A 19309-nucleotide genomic window follows, 5' to 3' on the forward strand; every position below is an offset into this window, starting at 1 on the left:
CTAGGCAGAGAGTTAGACGGATGGTTGATTGAAGAGTGAGTTATACTAAAATTTTAAAGTAACATAAGAGTCTCAAATGAGTTAGCAAATGACACTTAAAGAAGCTCTTAACGGGAGGGCCTACCCAAACCCATGAAAGCAACAGACATACACACGGCAGATCCTTCAAGTTTTCAAAAGTTTTAAGGATGCACGCATACATACATAAATACACAACCGATGGTGAGAGGGAGAGAGATTGATATTTCAAAGCTTGGAGAGCAAAGTTCGGATTGGTAGCATGGCTGAGTGCAGATGCCAAGTGTAGGGTGTTTAATTAACTCTGAGTTAATTTAACCCACCCCTAACTTTGACCCCCGGTTAACCTCATCGGTCCTGCTTCTTTGCTTCTTTGCTTCTACAGTGGACTGTCTCCTCCCTTCCCCACACCCACCCTTTCTTGGTAAACCACTTTTGGGCTTTGGCTACCAAATGCCACTCCTCCTTCTTCGTCTTATGCTTCTCCAAGTACTCCTCCTCCTCCATTCAACTATCTCGCCATAAAAGCCTCACATGCATTTATTTATTTTTTTTGGAGTCCACAGAATATCCAGATGAAGAGGTCCTCTAGTTTCTCTTGCTCTTCTCTTACTTCTTCTTCTTCTTCGTCTTCGTGCGCTGGGCCGGAGATTCCGAAACACAACGTCCAGGCAGAGATTCAGAAACCGAAACCAAAACGCGTTCGAAAGAACCGAAAAACCGCAGAAGCAGCAGCAGCAGAAGACAACACCCCAAAGTCAGGATCAGGAGGCAGAAGAAGCTCCATTTACAGAGGGGTCACCAGGTCACCCATCTTTTTTAATTCATTAATTTTACAATTTCTGCACTGAAATTGCATGCCAAATTTGGGGGGAAATTGTAATTTCATTTGCATGTATGAATTATATATCTTACTTTTTTAATTTTGGTTCAGTGCAGGCACAGATGGACCGGCCGGTTTGAAGCTCATCTGTGGGACAAGAGTTCATGGAACAACATCCAGAACAAGAAGGGACGACAAGGTAGTATTTTAATTTCTTTTTTTTTAATCTAATATTAATATAAATATATTTTTTAATTTTTAATTTTTAATTTTTCCTGTTTCTGACTATGTTTTTGTTCCTGTAAATCCCTGTCAATGCAACGTTCATCTGCACCGCTTTTGCCGCTGCTTAATTAGTTTATTTGGGTAAGTCAGACTCTTTCTTAATTTTATGTTCAATTAGCTTATCTTTCTATTTTTTATTTTAATTTTTCTTATTTAAGAAGGAAAAATCAAAGGCTCTTCTCTTAAGTAACCCTTAATTATGTGGTCATGGTTGCTGCCGTTGGTTATTGTTTTTGACTAAAGTAATAAACTTCCTCTTCCTCTGATTTTTCAATGGGCTGGTCACGACTAACCACGGTCAGGTACATTGTGTGTAAAAGTACATTAGCTGAAAACTTAAAAAAATCTCGATCATTATATTATGACACTTAGTATACCGGATCATGCTTCTGGCACACTAAAAGATTTCTTCTCTGCGTGCCTTTGATGTATCCATTATTTTATATAATATATATTTAAAGTTAAATAGGCATTTTTGGAAATTTATTAACGTAATTGGTGTTTCATGCAGGGGCCTATGATAGCGAAGAGAGTGCTGCTCATACGTACGATCTAGCTGCCCTTAAATATTGGGGGCCTGCTACAATACTCAATTTCCCGGTACATTTATTGTTCCGCCGTCTTTTTTGTTTCCATGTAATTTAACTCTTTTTTTACATTAACTTACATTAAACTGTTGCTCACGTGATTCATCTGTATGTTTTTGTGACAGTTTAGTATTAAAGATTGTACTCACTACTACATGTTAACGTAACGTTACTGCGCTAATTTATGATTGAATGTAAATTTATGTTGCAGCTAGAAACATACACAAAGGAAATTGAAGAAATGCAAAAGGCTACCAGGGAAGAATACCTAGCATCATTGCGCCGGCTGAGCAATGGATTTTCGAGAGGAGTTTCAAAGTACCGTGGGGTGGCGAGGTAAGTAAATTCGCACTTGCATGCCGAAAATTGGACAAAATGTGGCTACCATTGTTCAAGATCACGCTCTTACTTGCTGAAATCAATGTTTCCCACAGGCATCATCACAATGGGAGATGGGAAGCGAGAATCGGAAGAGTTTTCGGAAACAAGTATTTATACCTCGGAACATATAGTACGTACTTTAACCCCATCTCTCAACTTTTATCATGTTTTCTCTAATTTTAGATGCATATCATGCATTTTCCAAAAGGAATACTGACGAAAAGTCCTCAAAAATTTTAGTTTTAATGAAAAATGACAAATAAAGGTATAAGTGAATAGCACTAAGAAGGGTAAAAATGTCAATTTTCGTTAAAAGTGAACAATACCGGAAGTGTTTTGTTAAAATTCCATTTTCTAAAAGCTTCAAATTTCTTTCACTTTCCATGCCTTAGACATTTTGTTTGTCACACACACACACATATATATATATATATGAATATGCCAATTTCATAAGCTTGTGGCTCAGTCAATTTTCACGGACGTGATACGTGGCTTCTAGGTTTTCATTCCGGTCCAAAACTTAACCAAAATTATGGCATTCATGTCAAAAATTAAATTATGATATACATGTCAAATTCATGAGGTTTTCTTTTCTGTACGAATAATAAAATAATTATTAATTAAATTATCTCCTCCTAGCAAAGCCCCACAAGTAAATTCCAGGCAAGACCATAAAAAATGTAACAACTATATTTTGTACGAGTAAATGAAAATCATTTTCTCTCTATCAAAATCCCAACAACTATATCTGTGTTTATATTTTCGAAATTAGTAGGGGCATGAAGACGCTTTCCTTTGTTCGTGCGGTTTTCTAGTTTAATGTGTATTATGGTGAGGAAAATTTGAATTTAAAGTATAGAAATACATGTTAGTAAGTAACAGATTTTAAATTTGATTTTCGCTAAATACGTATTCGAACCAAATTATTATATTTGTGGCTTAGCCCAATCACTTATTTGTGTAAAGGAAAATGTTAGGGAGATCATGTTTTTAGGCCATATATTGGAGACCACACGAAGCCGCAATTGGTGATTAGATTTTTCTTTTTTTACCATTGCATCATATGTGGTTTACAAAATATAATTTTAGGTAGATAACCTCGCTAGCATTACTAAATAAATATCATTGTATTCAGGAAAATAAAATTACAAAAATGCATGTTGTTTTAGCCAAATTGCGATCTGCCCCTAAATAGTAGTATTTGGTGGGGTTTTGGGTTTAGCACTGGAAAAATCTGGTACATGCGGAAGTGGCGACACGTAAGCATTTGACTTTATCTGGGTTTAAAGCAGCAAAGAGAGTGTGAGTTTTAATTGCCAGCAGTGGGGGCACGTGACTTCCTTTTATGGGAGAGAAAAATAAATAAATAAAAGTCGGCTGTCATTCTTCTTTTCTTCAAAAGACAGGATCAGATTTTAGACTTTTATTTATTTATTTATTAGTATTTCTTTTCATATTTTATTTTTGGTTTGATCCAAAAAATGGAAAGGGATCATCATCGGATTTATTTAATCAAATTCATTAAATTAGGAGATTCGGGTTCATAAATTTTAATCTAACAACTAAAGTTATTATTATTTTTAAAATGACTTGTGTTTTTCATCGTTGAATCAAATTTCAAAGGTTCAGATCCCTTAATTGGATGAATTTAATGGAAGAAATCAGGAGAGGAGAGGATCCCTTACCCCAAAAAACCTTTTAAAAAGCGACGGGTACGGGTGCTCGCGTGTCTTATTGCCCGGCTTGTGGCTCTCTCTTGGTGTGCCAAGTCATCCTGGCCCTGGGTTGCTTTCCTGCCAGATCCTGACCGGCCAAATCTTGGCCGTGTTGTGTGCGTCTGCTTCCGATTTCCCATCTTTATTTCTTAGAGAGAAAGAAAACTAGAAACAAGTAGAAACCTAGTGTCCTTTTCATCTGCATGTGGGCGCTTTTCAACCGTTGATGGATGCTTCTATCGTTTTGTGGTTATGTCCACCGACGGTTGGCAGTTGTTCACGCGCATGTGAATGATTAATACTTGGTTTATCAAAATTTAACTAGGATGGAGATTGAAATGTGGAATTGTATTTTCGTATTAATAAAATAAATAAAAAAAGGAGAGGGAATTTGAGAAACGAACATGTGAAAAGGGTCCTAGTTGCTTTCACCTAATTCCTACCTTCTTTTTTGCTTTTTAATGCCTCAAAAAGTAGGTGTTGTGGGTCATTAAAATTCTGATCGATTAACCGCATGTTGCAATTGTACGGATGAATTTTCACTTTTATGTAATTTTACTTAAAATACTGTCGATAAAAAATTATAACGCTACTTGCGTATTGCATTGTATACCACATCACTAATAGAGATGGGTATGTTCCACAAATATATGGAATTCTGAGTCTCGCCTCTATTCGAATTGCAGTCGACAATGTAGTTCACGGGAATAATCCAAATATTTTTATTAGTCGTTTATTGATCGTTAGCTGTTTGTTTTTTGAAGATACACAAGAGGAGGCAGCAGCTGCATATGATGTGGCGGCAATAGAGTACAGAGGAACAAATGCAGTGACCAATTTTGATATCAGCAACTACATTGACAGAGTCAAGAAGAAAATCCACCCTCTGGATCATCAGGAATCAGAGGGTCAACCGCCGTCCAAGCGCTCGAACATTGGACCACCCAAACAAGAAGAAGTCGGCGAACGCAAAGTGAACCAATTGCAACCGCAGCAGCAGCAGCAGCAACAAGAACAACAAGAACGAACGATCTCGCCGCAACTTCAATGCCCTCATCTGCTGCATTGCATCGAAAGCAGTACAATGGAGCAAGTAATGGATCCTGGTCATGCGAAGGAGCACCATTTTAGTTGGAGCTTTTTGGACACCGGAATGATGACTCAGCAGCTTGCGGTTCCTGATGACATCCCTCTTGACAACAAGTGGTTGGAGTTGCCGGACTCGTTCGAGGACTTGGGGTTCGAAGAGAATTTTGACCTGATATTTGGTGCAGCTGGTGATGGCAGTTTAGGTGGCTTGATGGAATCTGCGGGGTGTGGGGTGGATCAGGTGGGTGTAGACGTCCCAAGAAACTTGGAGGACAATGGGTCTACTTTTTCTTCATCATCAACAACTACCTCTCTTTCTTTTTAACTCCTTGTGTTTGAACGTTGAAGGGTGTTAGTCAATGTGGGAGGGTTGGGGGATTGTTGGGGTTGGTCTCAGTTTGTTGTGATTCCATGTTGGTGGGTGGACAGCGAAGATTATAGACCAACAAAAATTATAAAACAAGAGAATGGTTTTGGCTTTTTTGTATCTTTGGTTTTGGGTGAAAGAAAGAAATTTTACTTGCAGCCGTTTGGAAAGTCAACTAGACATTGATTACCCAGAAAAACCGTTGTATGTCGCATTAAGGTTAGCATGGTCTTGTGTTACGCACGTCGGTCACGTGGTAAACATACATGTGCTTGTCTATTGAACAAGTGTACTTAACACTGACTACCCAAGAAGCTTAAACTTATAAATTCTCACATGTCAAAAGTTACAAAGCCTCAAGTGGTAGAATGCAAATAGTTCTCATACTTGAGGCATCATAGATGTCTTATGCTTAGTCTTATAGATATGGAATTAATGTGATACTTCATATGTATGAGTATGAAGATACATGAATGTGCAATAAGAGTATCTTGATTAGTTCCAGATGGTCTAAAATATCCATAATATCCCGATATTTCCATCAAAATTTCCGTGTTTTTGGACTACCGATATTTTCGATATCATCGATATTTTAGACCTTGCTAAATCACTCATATATCTTACCATGCAATGTATAAAGTGTAAAATATTGTATTAATTCATTATATATAAATTATTATGGTGTGTTTAAACTTCTTTCATTAATTACTACATATCTTCTACACTCACAATGTTTGCCAGCTCGCTATATAATCAACTTAAATCAGTTATATCTATCATGCAATGCATCTCCTTCCATTTTTTATGATAAACTAATAGATAATTGACTAAATAAACATCCTGCAAAGTTTCAATAAAAATTTCCAAGTTTTTCTTACAATTTCCGTGGTTTTTATTCAATTTTATCGATATCGATAATATCCCGAAATTTCCATCTAAATTTCCGTACTTTTAGACTACCGATATTTCCGATATCATCGATATTTAATACCTTCCAGTATTACTTCTACTAATTTTAGTAGCTAGGACATGATGTTAGGTGTCATTAATGGTTTGTGAAGTTAAATTAATTCATTATTAATTTAGCTACCGATTTAACTTAGAACCTAAGATGTCACACATCTATGATAAGTTATAGTAACATTATATAGACGAAGATATAATTAATTATTTGAACATGATTTTGATTAAATAGGCCTTTGACTTTATTTAATTAAAAGCGCCAAGTCACAAGCTAAAAATGGACAAGTGATTGAGCTTAGCGCCTAGACAAAGCCCATGACGTCAAGCCTAACAAGGTGATGCAAGGGATCTAAGCCAAATGCAAAAATTATTTAGATTTTTCTTTCCTAACCCTAATGTAAAAATTATTCAGTTTTTTCATTAAGAGAAAAGTGATAAAAACACTTCATGCGCCACCCAAACACTGTTGATCTTAGTGATAGATATTGCTCACACATTTAAATCAATCACACCGTTATCTGTTGCTAGATGATACTTTTAGAGACTCAACACTTGAAGAGCTTCACGTGATCAATGATAAAGAGGTAGATTGCGAGCACAAGGAAGATGAATGAGAGGAGTTGTTAACTTATAGAAGGAACTCTCTCTTCTCTTATCTATGCACCCATCATCCTACGTACATTCTTACAAATATGCTATACAAGTTTTGAGGCTTATAAATTGAGATTTTAAGGTTATCTACGAATCTAAAATGTTAACATGAGCAAACAATAACATAGCCAATTTACTTAAAATGTCAAAAGTGTCCAATCCATGCACATATTGCCACTTCATATTTCTCTCCAATTTTAATAGGGGAAAGAGATCCTCTTCGGATCTCTTCCACCAAAGCTCACGGATCAAGTGATCCGAGCCCTTGAAATTTGATCAAATGGTTAAAAAGAGATGCCCTTTTTAAAAGTTATAATAATTTTAACCGTTGGATTAAATTTCAAGGGCCCAAATCACTTGATCCGTAGGCTTTGGTGGAAGAGATCTAGAGAGGATCTCTTTCCTTTAATGAGCTTAGAGCATCTCTAATGGTATAGGCAATTAAAGTAGTCACAATTTTTACTATAAAAGCTAACGTGGTATGTTAACTACTCAATTGTTTGACAAAAAAAGTTTGTCCTCCACATAAAATATTTTACTATAAAAATGATGTGGGGCATAATTTGCCTGCTCATCGTATTGTAGGCAACATTGCCTACCTTAAGAGAGTAGAAAAAAATTTACAAACTCAATTGTCTCTACCATTGAAGCAAGTTTTTACTTACATGACTCATCAAAATAGATTTCAATACTCAATTGCCTACACCATTGGAAATGCTCTTAGAATGGTATTAAAATTGCAAAGATAAACTAGTTGTGAACAGTTCTCTCTCTTTTTTTTTTGTCAAGAAAGTTCTTAGTTTGAAGAGTAATTTACATAGAATAGATTCACTGTCGCGTGATATTTCGAGTTAATAATACTTTGTCATGTGAATAAATTGTTGGTAATAATGGACGTGCACTACGAGAAAAATTTCAGTTTTTCTGTAATTGTATAATGGCATGTGTTCGGCTCTGTTCCGAGCAGCGTACTAATAATAATTACCAAACAGTAAAAAAAAAAAACATTTGGTGAGCGAAAATGTCAAAACCGAAAAACCCAAAAAAAAAAAAAAAAAAAAAAAAAAAAACCCAAAAGACTGCAGAGACAGAGAGTGCAGTCACGAGGACGACGACACTCGGCTCACTCCTTTAAACACAAACAGTTGGAGCTCTACGCTCTTATACTCTTACATTTATTTAGCCCCAAATTGACGAACCCTAATTTCCAACACTCTGTGGAATTTGAAGCAAGAATGGCACTTCAATTTCCAATCCCAAAATTGAGCCTCGAAGAAACCAGGTGAGACCTTGCTTTTATTTATTTAATTGTTTTTCAATTCTTTCTTTGCTTTTGATCCCATTTTCCGTTCACAGAAATGTCCAATTGAAAACGTTTCTTGTTCTTTGTTTTTGAAATGATATATAAACTGAATGTTATTTTACTTACTGTTTTGTTTGAACTAGAAAGGTAATGAATTACTATGAATGATTTGTGTTTTTTTTTATTGTTAAATTAATCTTTTTTCTGTAAACACAAGAAATCACTAATCACTGTAACACCGTTGCCCGAGTATTTTCGGTTTTGTTTCAGTTTTAATTGATTAACAAAGATTTTTGCACTTGTAAGCTCATAGAAAGATATGCAATGCTGCACCACAAATTGTTCTCGAAATTGTGTTGTGATCATATCATGGTATAAGTTTGCAAGAATTCTCATTAAACACAAAGAAACCTAGGACTGGAGTGGGCAACATGAAGTAATTTATCAGGATATGTCCTAAAGTTTGGTTACTTGCAGCTAGTTTCTGCTCTTCTCGTTCCAAAGAGTGTTCCCGAGCAGGATATTGGTGAACAACCACTTACTCCTTGGCTTTTGGATCTCCGTAATCTTTTGCCTTTTCATTTGTTTTGATTTTTTCATATAATATTTAGCTTTAGTTCATATATATACATAATTGTTATTAATCAGCTTGTTTTGTTGTTGCTTCAGCTGGCATAACTGTGAGGAACTCTTCATAGTCAGAGTTAAGGGATGATAATTTGTTCATATATTTCAGAAAACTCTTATGGACGCTGAAGTACTGATAGATGGTGAGGGAGAAAACATGTAACATGACATGGCGGAAAACAATGAACCTGATAAAGGTGGAAAGCAGAATGTGAATGAAAAATTTTCAGGGAGAGAAATAAATATTCAGGATGATGATGGGAGTTCTAAGCCACATGTCGGAATGGAATTTGAATCAGAGGATGCTGTGAAGACTCTCTATGATGCATATGCCAGGAATGTAGGCTTTAGTACCCATGTTGGCCTGTTTAGTCATACTAAGCCTGATGGACCAATAGTGACATGGGACTTTACATGTTCAAGAGAGGTATTCAAACGAAAGAATGTAGAAGGCTGCAATGCCATGTTACGTATAGAGAGAAAGGATGCAAACAGTTGGGTTGCAACAAAGTTTGTTGAGGACCACAACCATTCTATGGTAAGTCCTTGTAAGGTCCATTACCTTCGACCCCGTAGACACATTAATGGTGCTACGAAGAATACAACCGAGACTTTGGATGCCACTACTGGTGCATACTTTTCCATGGATGGTAATCATGTCTCTTATGAACCAAATCGTGGAGGTGGGAGCGTCTCCCCTGTAGAACCAAATCACTCAGCAAGGAATCTTGGGCCTGTTAACTGTACAAGGCCCTGTAGCCGAAGGAGAACACTTGGGAGGGATGCTCAAAATCTTCTAAACTATTTCAAGAAGATGCAGGCTGAAACCCTGGCTTCTTTAATGCTATACAGCTTGATGATGAAAACCGCATGAACAATGTCTTTTGGGTCGGTGCAAGATCGAGGACAGCTTATAACCACTTTGGTGATGCTGTAATTTTTGATACTATGGATCGACCCAATAATTACCAAGTCCCCTTTGCTCTTTTCACTGGTGTAAATCATCATGGTCAGAAGGTCTTGTTTGGTTGTGCATTACTTCTAGATGAGTCTGAGTCTTCCTTTACATGGTTGTTTAGGACATGACTTTCTGCCATGAATGATCGGGCTCCTGTCTCTATAACTACAGACCAAGACAGAGCCATACAAGTAGCAGCTGCTCAGGTATTTCCAGAAACGTGGCACTGTATATGCAAGTGGCATATTTTAAGAGAAGGTATGGCTCATATACATCTTGCTCATCCTTCCTTCTACGGAGAGATATATAGTTGCATCAACTTTTTATAGACAATGGAGGATTTCGAATCTTCATGGGCATCCCTTCTTGATATGTACGATCTACTGAGAAATGACTGGCTACAGGCAGTGTATAATGCTCGAAAGTAATGGGCCCCAGTCTATTTTCATGGAACTTTCTTTGCTGCAATTTCCTCAAACCAAGGTGTTAGTTTTTTTATTTTTTTATGGCTATGTGAATCAACAGACAAGTATACCTCTGTTTTTTAAGCAGTATGAAAGGGCTCTTGAGCATTCATTAGAAAAAGAAATAGAAGCAGATTATGATACAATGTGCACTGCTCCTGTACTGAAGACACCTTCACCAATGGAACAGCAGGCAGCTAACTTGTATACCAAAAAAGTTTTTGCAAAGTTTCAAGAGGAATTGGTTGAAACTTTTGTTTATACTGCAAATAAGATTGAGGGTGATGGGATAATCAGTAAATACAGGGTTGCAAAATATGAACATGATGACAAGGCGTATATAGTCATATTAAATGTCTCCGAAATAAAAGCAAGCTGCAGCTGTCAAATGTTTGAATATTAAGGCATTCTGTGTAGACATATTTTAACTGTCTTCACAGTAACAAATGCTCTTACCCTTCCATCACATTACATATTGAAGCGATGGACAAGAAATGCTAAATCCTGTGTTTGACTGGATGAACAGAGTTCAGATCTGCAAGGTATTGAGACATTGACCATGCGCTTTATGTTGGGAAGCCATTAAGTATGCAGAGGAAGGGGCAGTTGCTGTAGAGACTTACAATGCAGCAATGAGTGCTCTACGAGAGGGTGGGAAAAAGATTGCTGTCGTAAAGAAAAATGTTGCTAAAGTCACGCCTCCTAGCTCTCAGGGTAGTGGAAATATACAGGAAGACAGTATGAAGACAGCCCAATTGCCAACTGGTGAAATGGCCCCCTCGTCATGGCCTTGGCAAGAACCATATCGCTTTAATCTTAATGATGGAGGAGTTCCTGTTGCTGATTTGAATCAGCCCAGCATGATTCCCATCTCCATTCACCCTGATGGTGGCAATCCTGATAGCACGGTATTAATCTAGGAGGTTTTATTGTTATTTAGATGGTTTTCATTCATACCTTTTTCTCTGGCTATGTGTTTCCTTTATACCTGAGGTCTGGAGTCTTATTTTGGAATATGTTGTCTAAAGATATAGGATTTTGACCCATTCGAATTTCTAAAATTGATGTAGGTGGTCGTTACTTGTTTCAAGTCCATGACATGGGTCATAGAAAATAAGAATTCAACATCGACTGGGAAAGTGGCTGTTATCAACTTGAAGGTATGCATATCCCTTATGTATATGTGAATATGTTTCTTCCATTTCACTCAAGAAGAGTAACAATTTTCATTCTCATGATACCTTAATCGTTAGAAGTGCTCACCTAAGGGATTTCAAGTTGAGGGACAATGCACTAAAGGGCTAGATTCAGTCAATTATTTATTTCAACAGTTGTGTCAAATCTAACCATTAAATACGTTGCCCCTCATCATAAGTCATTTTAGGTGATAGCTTTTTCCTTAACCAAATGCTACTTTAGTGCGGAAGTGATTTATCATCTTGTGAAAACCATTTAAATATTCGTGCTATTTGCGTTGAACCCATTTAATTATTCCTTTCACTGTATTTTCAAATAACTTATGCTTGCTGAATTTGGTCACTGACGTAGCCTATTTGTGTTGCTAGTTCCTTGTCATGTACCCTACTTGGCTTCTTGTTCTAATTTCTTTTACTTCAACTGTAGCTACAAGATTATGGGAAGAATCCTGCAGGGGAGAAAGAGGTACAATTTAGGCTAACAAGGGTTACACTAGAGCCTATGTCGATGACCTATCAATCAGCAGCTCTCTGCACCAGCCAACAGAGTTGCTGTCATCAATTTGAAGGTATGAAAACTCAAAGTTTCAGCCCCTCTCCCATCAAATTTTCTGAGGAAGTTCAGTTTGCTGAGATCTTTTAACAGTTTTTTCTTTGTGTTAAGGTAATGACAATTAAATTTCTAGGCTTTCACCCTAGTTTTACAGTTGGATTGGCATCACAGTTTGACTTGTGACACAGAGATGGCTCTGATTTTTGGAGAATTGAGCAATCTGCTGTCAGTATAGGTTGTTGAATGGTATAGAACTAAAGATTTCTGGATTAAGCGGCCAATATAAGGTTTATGGTGGGAAAGTATAATAGTGACGGTATCCTGCAAAATATTTTGTGGGTTTAGTTCAACAAAGTTAAGTTGTAGGAATTGTGCTGTAGCTTGTAGGTAAGATTTTGGGCTTCCAGAATAAGGGTTTCCTGTCAGTAAAAGGTTCGGGAAAGACGGACTTTTGGGTGTAAAAATATATGCCAATAGGGTGTCAAGGTAGGAAATGCTTAAGCTATTTTCTGGCTGGAAGCAGCAGGAGACGACAACAATCATCAGGGATTTGATGGCTGAGCTTTGCTAAAGCTGAAAGAGTCATTTTTTTTGGGGTCAAAAGCTGATATGTACTGGCTGTTATCTCAGATTTTTTATGAGATTCATAATTCTGTTATATTTAGGGTGGGTCTAGCTGGATTAAGCATAATCCAGTCCACCAAACGTGCCGTATGTGGTCAACATTTATGATATTGTTAAGTAATCCAATTTTATATGAAATTATTCTGTTTTCCTTAAATTTGTCAGCCCAAGTGTTCAACGGACATTATTGTGGTTTCTCAGCTTCAAGATACAAAGACAACTTCTGGAGAAACGGAGGTCAAGTTTCAAGTTTCCAAAGATACACTAGGCTCCATGTTGAGATCAATGGCTTACATCCGTAAGCAGCTATGACAAATGTAAGCATACTATTTGCTGTACCACTTTGGTCTTAGAATATGAAATTATTGAATGAATTATTTCGATGCATTGTAGTTTCCATTTCTCTTGAGGTGTTGTTCTGCCCCTTTCCCTTTCTGCTATATTGTTACATGTTGATTGGAGAGTACTTTTTATATCTATTTCTTACATCCGTACTACCAAAATATCTAGAAAAATTGACATTTAATCCTTTTTTGTATCTATATACCTAAACCTTTCAAATAGGAGAAGCACACAAAATAAGTTAACCTTACAACCGAAACCTAAACATTACAATGTTTCCTTCCAACCTTGCCTGGCCTGTGCAAATCCACAATGTCAAATAGGTTCTTTTGTTCACCCAAAACCTTACAACAAACAACTTGTGATAATCGCATTAGATAAATCTCCATTGGTCATGCATGAACTGCAGAAGTAAATAGACGACACAAAACTCTACAAAACTTTAAAAAAGTTCCCCAGTATTTTATACATAGGTTCTTTTGTGAATGCCCAAAGATCAAGGAATTCAAAATCAAACTGTCTATAGCTCCCTAGTAACACAGGGATTCCAATCCCGTCTCTCGTATTTGCACTCTCTGGGAACTAAGAAGGTGGAGTATTCTGCTATGACATCTAACAGCTGTATAAACTATTATCTGCTCTCAAGCTTCCATCTTTCTCTTTGATGCTGAAATTTTCTGAAGTTTGAAGGGTAAAGATTTCAGTTGAAGCTTGAAGTTCAAAAAATAAAAAATAAAAGTAAAATAAAGGATGTGGTCAACTCTGAGTGTCGAGACCTTGATTGTTGTGGTTCACTTGCCCTTTTGGGCGGTTAACTGGGAAGGCTAAACCAGTAAGAACTTTATCTGAGAATCCAACTTCCCCACAACTTAATTCTGATTCACAACCCAATAATGTGAGAATCAAGGATGGTGGTTTGGTCTTACAACCTACCTAGGCTTAGTCTGGAGTATCATCGCTAGCTAGGTTGGTTGCCGTCATTATTAGTACCTAGGAGCCTCTATGAGCGCTCACCCCTCAACGAGTCTAACCTGAGTGTCTTCATGCTACTGCAGCTCCTCAGCGTTTTTGTACCTTTCAGACCATCTTGATATCTTCAAAACCACACTAGGATACTTTAGCAACTTAGCATTTACATAATGTTTTGTACTTATTGTACTGATTCTGTATGAAGTAATTTTTGGGAGAAATGGATTTGTTCCTTTTTGGTTCAAGTGTTATAATTGGTGACCATATCATGATTCTGTGTTGAAAACAGAGAGGTTCATTCAGATGCAAAGTATATAATCGAGAGTTATTTCATCTGCTTTGAAGTCGCCTTCGCCAAAGCTTCGAAACCAATAACCGTATCAAAGTTTTCATTGTATGAAAGGTGGCACCAGAGATTGAGGAGCGATGACGTTCGATGAAGAAATTTGGTTTAGTTGTAGTTAGATATTTTATTCATAGGCCTACATCTTGTTTAGTTTTAGGTAGGGGGTATATAGATTGTTTCCATGTAACCATGTTTTGGGTGTATTTATATGTACATTGTTAGTTGTGACTGTCCAGATGCAATTGAGCCACGGCGTATATTTTGTATCTCAAGCTTCAGACTGGTGGTTCAGTTTTATAATAGCAAATTATAGAATTAGTCTCTAGAGTTTAAACTAGTTTAGATTTTGTCCCTAAACTGAAAATTCGTTAATTTAGAGTTCGTTTGGATGTGTTTTTAAAATGATTGAAAGTGCTTTTGGTGAAAATGTTTTTGGAACCAATTTTTAGTAAAAATGCAAGTAAATTTTGAAGAAGCACTTAAAGTGCTTCCTGGAAGAAGCACATAACTGGTGTTTCTTGCAGAAAACACTTCAAGAAGTGCTTTTGGAACTCAAAAACATTTTCTTTAAAAGCGCTTTCAATTATTTTAAAAGCACATTCAAACGAGCCTTTAGATTCCTGATTTTTATCTAGAGTACAACATGAGTCTGTCTGTTAGATTTTCTGTTGAAATCTTTTATTATTATTATTATTATAATAAGAATTCTCCACATTTGGTGAAATTTAAGAACTTTAATTAACGAATTTTTAATTTAGGGAGAAAAATCTAAACTAATGTTAAAAGTGAGGCACTAATTCTATAATTTAGTCTCTAATTCATTGATTGGGCAACTCATTTTATTGTTGTATAAAATTCAATATCTAAGCTACTTGGTATTCCTCTTCACTTGTAAGTGAGAGGTTTTAGGTTCGATTATCGTCAAATTTGAGTTTGAATCACATTATAACTAGCTCATTGTGAGGTTAAGCCGATCTTCTCCTTGCTAGTGTAGAATATTAAAAATAAAAAAAATATGTGAGAGATTGTTAGTGATATGTGAGTCAATGAGACTCATGTAGCATTACAAGAAATATTAGATTAAGCCTCATCACTTGCTTTATGGCAAAAAGATTTTTGTCTCTTTTTGTTGCCGATCAACCAATCCAATCAAATCAAATCGAATATGTCAAAATCTAGTTTAAATCATCAAATCAAACAGTTTCAAACTCAGCATCCATTTATTTGAACATGTGAACGTGCGCCATCGATCGTTTTGGTCGACGCCGAAAGCCTTTCCGTCCAAAAACATGACACGAATTTCGGCATCTTTTTGGAGGTTTATAGGTCAAACAACGACTAAAGACTGAAAATTGAGGTCAGCGATTTCACACACCGTATCAACTACAAGTAGATATCGAACTCCACATAAACATTGAATTCTGCTCGTATTTTATATAAGTCAAACTTCACCCTTTCCACTTACGAGTGAAATGTGACAGATGGGAGTTCAATCCCAAATCGAAACCAAAAACCATGAAAATTTGATCGTTGAAAGGGTCGGGCCACCCGAAACCAAAGCAACATCACAATCATTCATTACCAAATAATGATGCCGGAGCTATTTTAGTTTACTACCAAATAATGATGTCGAAGCTATTTTAGTTTACTTAGACTTTGACAGTGAAGAAACTTGAGGTTCCATCTTCCCATTAAATGTGGAATTGTTCCATCTTTCCATTAATGTGGAATTCATTTTCAATATGCACCCTCACGTAAGGGTAATTCACTTTCAACACGCAACTTCATTTTCAACATGCACCCTCACGTAAGCCTAACACGTGGACAACTTGCTTTGATACCACGTGGAGCGCGTGTGGCTGTTTAGCTTTACACGTAGGACAACTTGCTTTGATACCACGAAGAAAGTTGAGGTTCCACCATAAAACCAATTATCAATTATAGGGAGTAGTCCAACTTACTTATAAGCCCGTGCACGGTCTATCCTCCCATCAATGTGAGATTTATTTTCAAGAGACAAAAAAAAAAAACAATTACATAAACTTCAAAATTCAAATCCCCTGCTGTCTCTAATGTTCTGACTTCTCATTCTGAGTACTGAGAGAGCTTAGCTAGCAACCATAATAACTACAAAGCCAAGTTCCTAGCCCACTATAGCATAGTAAAAGACCATTACTAAATGACAACACAATTCCTAATTAAAACACCACGTGGAGGAAATCAAGTTACTAGGAAGTATTATATCGAATTTGAACTAGCCACCAGACTACATTAATGGCATTGCATCAATTTTCCATTTTTTTTATGCTTTTTAGCCAAAATGGTCCATGAGGTTTGCAGAACTCATCAATTTGATATTTGAGATTTGAACTCAATAAAAGTGGTCCCTAAGTTTGTCCACAATTAATCATTTGGTCCCTGAGATATTCCGTTGTACATACATAGCACAATGCTAGTGAAGTTGTACATTATTATTAATCAAAAGCTTAGGCTCATCCCATTATAACAATTGCCTAAGACCTCCTCGTATATATGTTCGTGTCATACGACGCTCGATTTGTATAGTTTGTACACATGTAAGAATATAGATAGGGTCAGTCAAAATTATCGACGGACGTGCCTCCCTTTGTGGATATTTACTGTGGAATTGCGTGTTATAGGATTATGTAAATTTTGGCATACATTTGGACAGAATATGGTTTCGATGATACTGTTTCGTGCCTTCTTCTGCATGCAAAGTTTGAAATTTGAGATTCGTATGGTAAGAATGTCCTACTACCAGTCTTGTTCTCTTAGATTTCATGGTCTAAAGAAATTGTGATCATCCGCTGTTCGATCTTAATGCAACGATAAATGATCATCTAACTTTGTTACTGTACTTTTTTCTTCACCGTTTAATTAAGATCGAACGGTAAGTGATCACAGTTTCTGGGGCCATGTGGTCTAGGAGAACGGGCCTCGTCCTTTTGCTGAGGCATTTTTTTCTTGGTTCGGTAATGCAGCAGCCATCCTAATCTAAATTTTCACAGCGGAAACACATGCAGCCTCGTGATATGTATACTTTTCAAAGCTCCGTAGGAAGGAAAATTACTAAACCAGATTGAAAATATTTGACTTATCACTGTGGAAGCCAATTCATCTTCCGCAATTATATTACCTTCTCGATAAATATGCCGGACTTTCGTAAGGATTCTTAATGAAATTCTTAGCATCCTTACGGACGTTCGGCATATTTATCATTATGGATGCCAAGAATTTTATTAAGAATTCTTAATGAAATTCTTAGCAACCTTACGGACGTTCGTCATATTTATCATTATGGATGCCAAGAATTTTATTAAGAATTCTGAATGAAATTCTTAGCATCCTTGATGAAATTCTTAATAAAATATTTTACTTATGGTGTCCTGTGGAAGCCAATCCTCCAGGGCAACTTAAATGGCTTGTAAAAGTTGCTTTTACATTTCATTTTAGGGAAAATTTTATTTGAACCTATATAACTTCTTTCTACACCCAACTTAAATTTTAAATGTGAATTGTCTTTTTTATCTTATTATATAATTACCATCAAGTACAAGGCGAAACTAATAATGAAACTAAATTTTATTAATAAACTCATTGTTGATTCTAAGGACAACTGAGGGCTCGAGGCTCATTCGAATTGAGGAATCTGAAATAAAGAATTTGGATTTGAGAATTTGGACAAGCGTAAAACCATCTTCTCCTACTCCCCACAACCTTAAAATCATCAAGCTCTCTCTTCTACCCAAACAATGTCAATAAGGTTAAAACCGAGGACAGATCTCAACGGTTAGAGAAAACGCTCTTGCAGGCCTTAACCCGCTTCCACCCACTTTCCAGAAGAATAAAAAATAACAATTAACATCTTCACTGAATGTAAAGACGAGGGGGCTATCTTTCTTGACGCTCAAGTTTACTCCCTACTTTCAACCTTCCTTCCCCAGCCTAATTTCGAAATACTAAAATTGTTGCTTCCCGTTAAGGTTTAATCTTTTGAAGCAGCCACATGGTGTCTACTGCGAATACCTACATCAACCGCTGTTTGCTGACCTCAGATTCTTCCTCTGTTGCCTAAGCAATCCCCATGGTCAACAAATAAGGATGACTGGAACAAGAGCACCTCTATAAGCAGAAGTGACGAAGGTCAATTAAATATGTCATTTCATTCGCCCAGTTTTTGCTTCTTGTTCGTGACTTTTTCTTTGTTGAAAGGGTCTTTTTCTTCTAGAACCTCTATTCGATTAACTTGATGGTGAGCTAATCATCTTATTAGATTAATGTATAGATTCACCAGCTAGTTCAAGAGCTTGGTAAGAGGGAACAGGAATTCTGCGAGCAATCATAATGGATATATTCAAGGAAATGCCACTCAACAACAATTATTGTCCAGAAGAACCCATGACACTATAGCCCTAATACTGTGGCAATGGGAGTGCGGGAAGTTTGAATAGGTCTTGTATATGAAGCAGCAATGGGATAAGAACAATGGAAATCCAATTCAGATAAAAGCACAGTTTGAATGAATTGCAGAACAATGATTTATAGTTTTTGTTTTCTTTAGACAAATTTCCTTATTAAATTGGGTTTATGAGGGTAGTTTAAGTATTAAATTTGAGTTTAAAGAGATATTGATAATTTAATTAACAATTTGTAAACTCAATTGGGTAGGATGTAATTGGAAAAGGATGCGAAACTAAACCCGATCATTTATTGAGTTTGGTTTGGATAGCCACACCTCTAACCCAATCCAATATGAGTTCTAATCTCTGATACCAAATCAACACATCCTGACTCGAAATGTCCACATGAACAACCGAATTGAGAGCATTTTTGTTATTTTAGACTTATTTAATGGAGACTTTTCATGGAATGATGATTGATAATGAATAAACTTATATGCTACTTCTATTGATTTTAAATCTTAAAAATAGAAATTATGCGAATATAAAAAACTATTAGCCAAAAAGGCTTTCTTTTATTAGCCGCTCAAACTTTCTGTCGTGGGTCATGGGTCACGTGTCATTGTT

At 36.5% G+C, this 19309-nt stretch overlaps 1 protein-coding gene and 1 pseudogene across 1 annotated transcript; both read left to right on the forward strand.

The window, feature by feature from the left end:
• The first annotated feature begins 200 nt into the window (after positions 1 to 200).
• LOC126599651 (ethylene-responsive transcription factor WRI1-like) lies at positions 201 to 5423 on the forward strand. Its single transcript, XM_050266055.1, has 8 exons — positions 201 to 507; positions 585 to 823; positions 958 to 1040; positions 1199 to 1207; positions 1638 to 1726; positions 1925 to 2049; positions 2148 to 2224; positions 4574 to 5423. Exons 1-8 carry the CDS (start codon positions 472 to 474, stop codon positions 5221 to 5223), a joined length of 1308 nt encoding a protein of 435 aa, XP_050122012.1. The 5' UTR covers positions 201 to 471; the 3' UTR covers positions 5224 to 5423.
• A 2479-nt stretch (positions 5424 to 7902) lies between these two features.
• LOC126613934 (protein FAR1-RELATED SEQUENCE 3-like) lies at positions 7903 to 14579 on the forward strand (annotated as a pseudogene).
• Positions 14580 to 19309: the final 4730 nt, after the last annotated feature.

This window comes from Malus sylvestris, chromosome 2 (assembly GCF_916048215.2).
Source record: "Malus sylvestris chromosome 2, drMalSylv7.2, whole genome shotgun sequence".
Taxonomy (NCBI): domain Eukaryota; kingdom Viridiplantae; phylum Streptophyta; class Magnoliopsida; order Rosales; family Rosaceae; genus Malus; species Malus sylvestris.

What these genes read in the sequence shown, in the direction of transcription:
- LOC126599651 (XM_050266055.1), top strand. Translation starts at nt 472, where the DNA reads ATGCCACTCCTCCTTCTTCGTCTTATGCTTCTCCAA. An exon ending in ATTTACAGAGGGGTCACCAG is followed by an intron (nt 824 to 957) that starts GTCACCCATCTT and finishes GGTTCAGTGCAG; the next exon opens with GCACAGATGGACCGGCCGGT. An exon ending in AAGTACCGTGGGGTGGCGAG is followed by an intron (nt 2,050 to 2,147) that starts GTAAGTAAATTC and finishes TGTTTCCCACAG; the next exon opens with GCATCATCACAATGGGAGAT.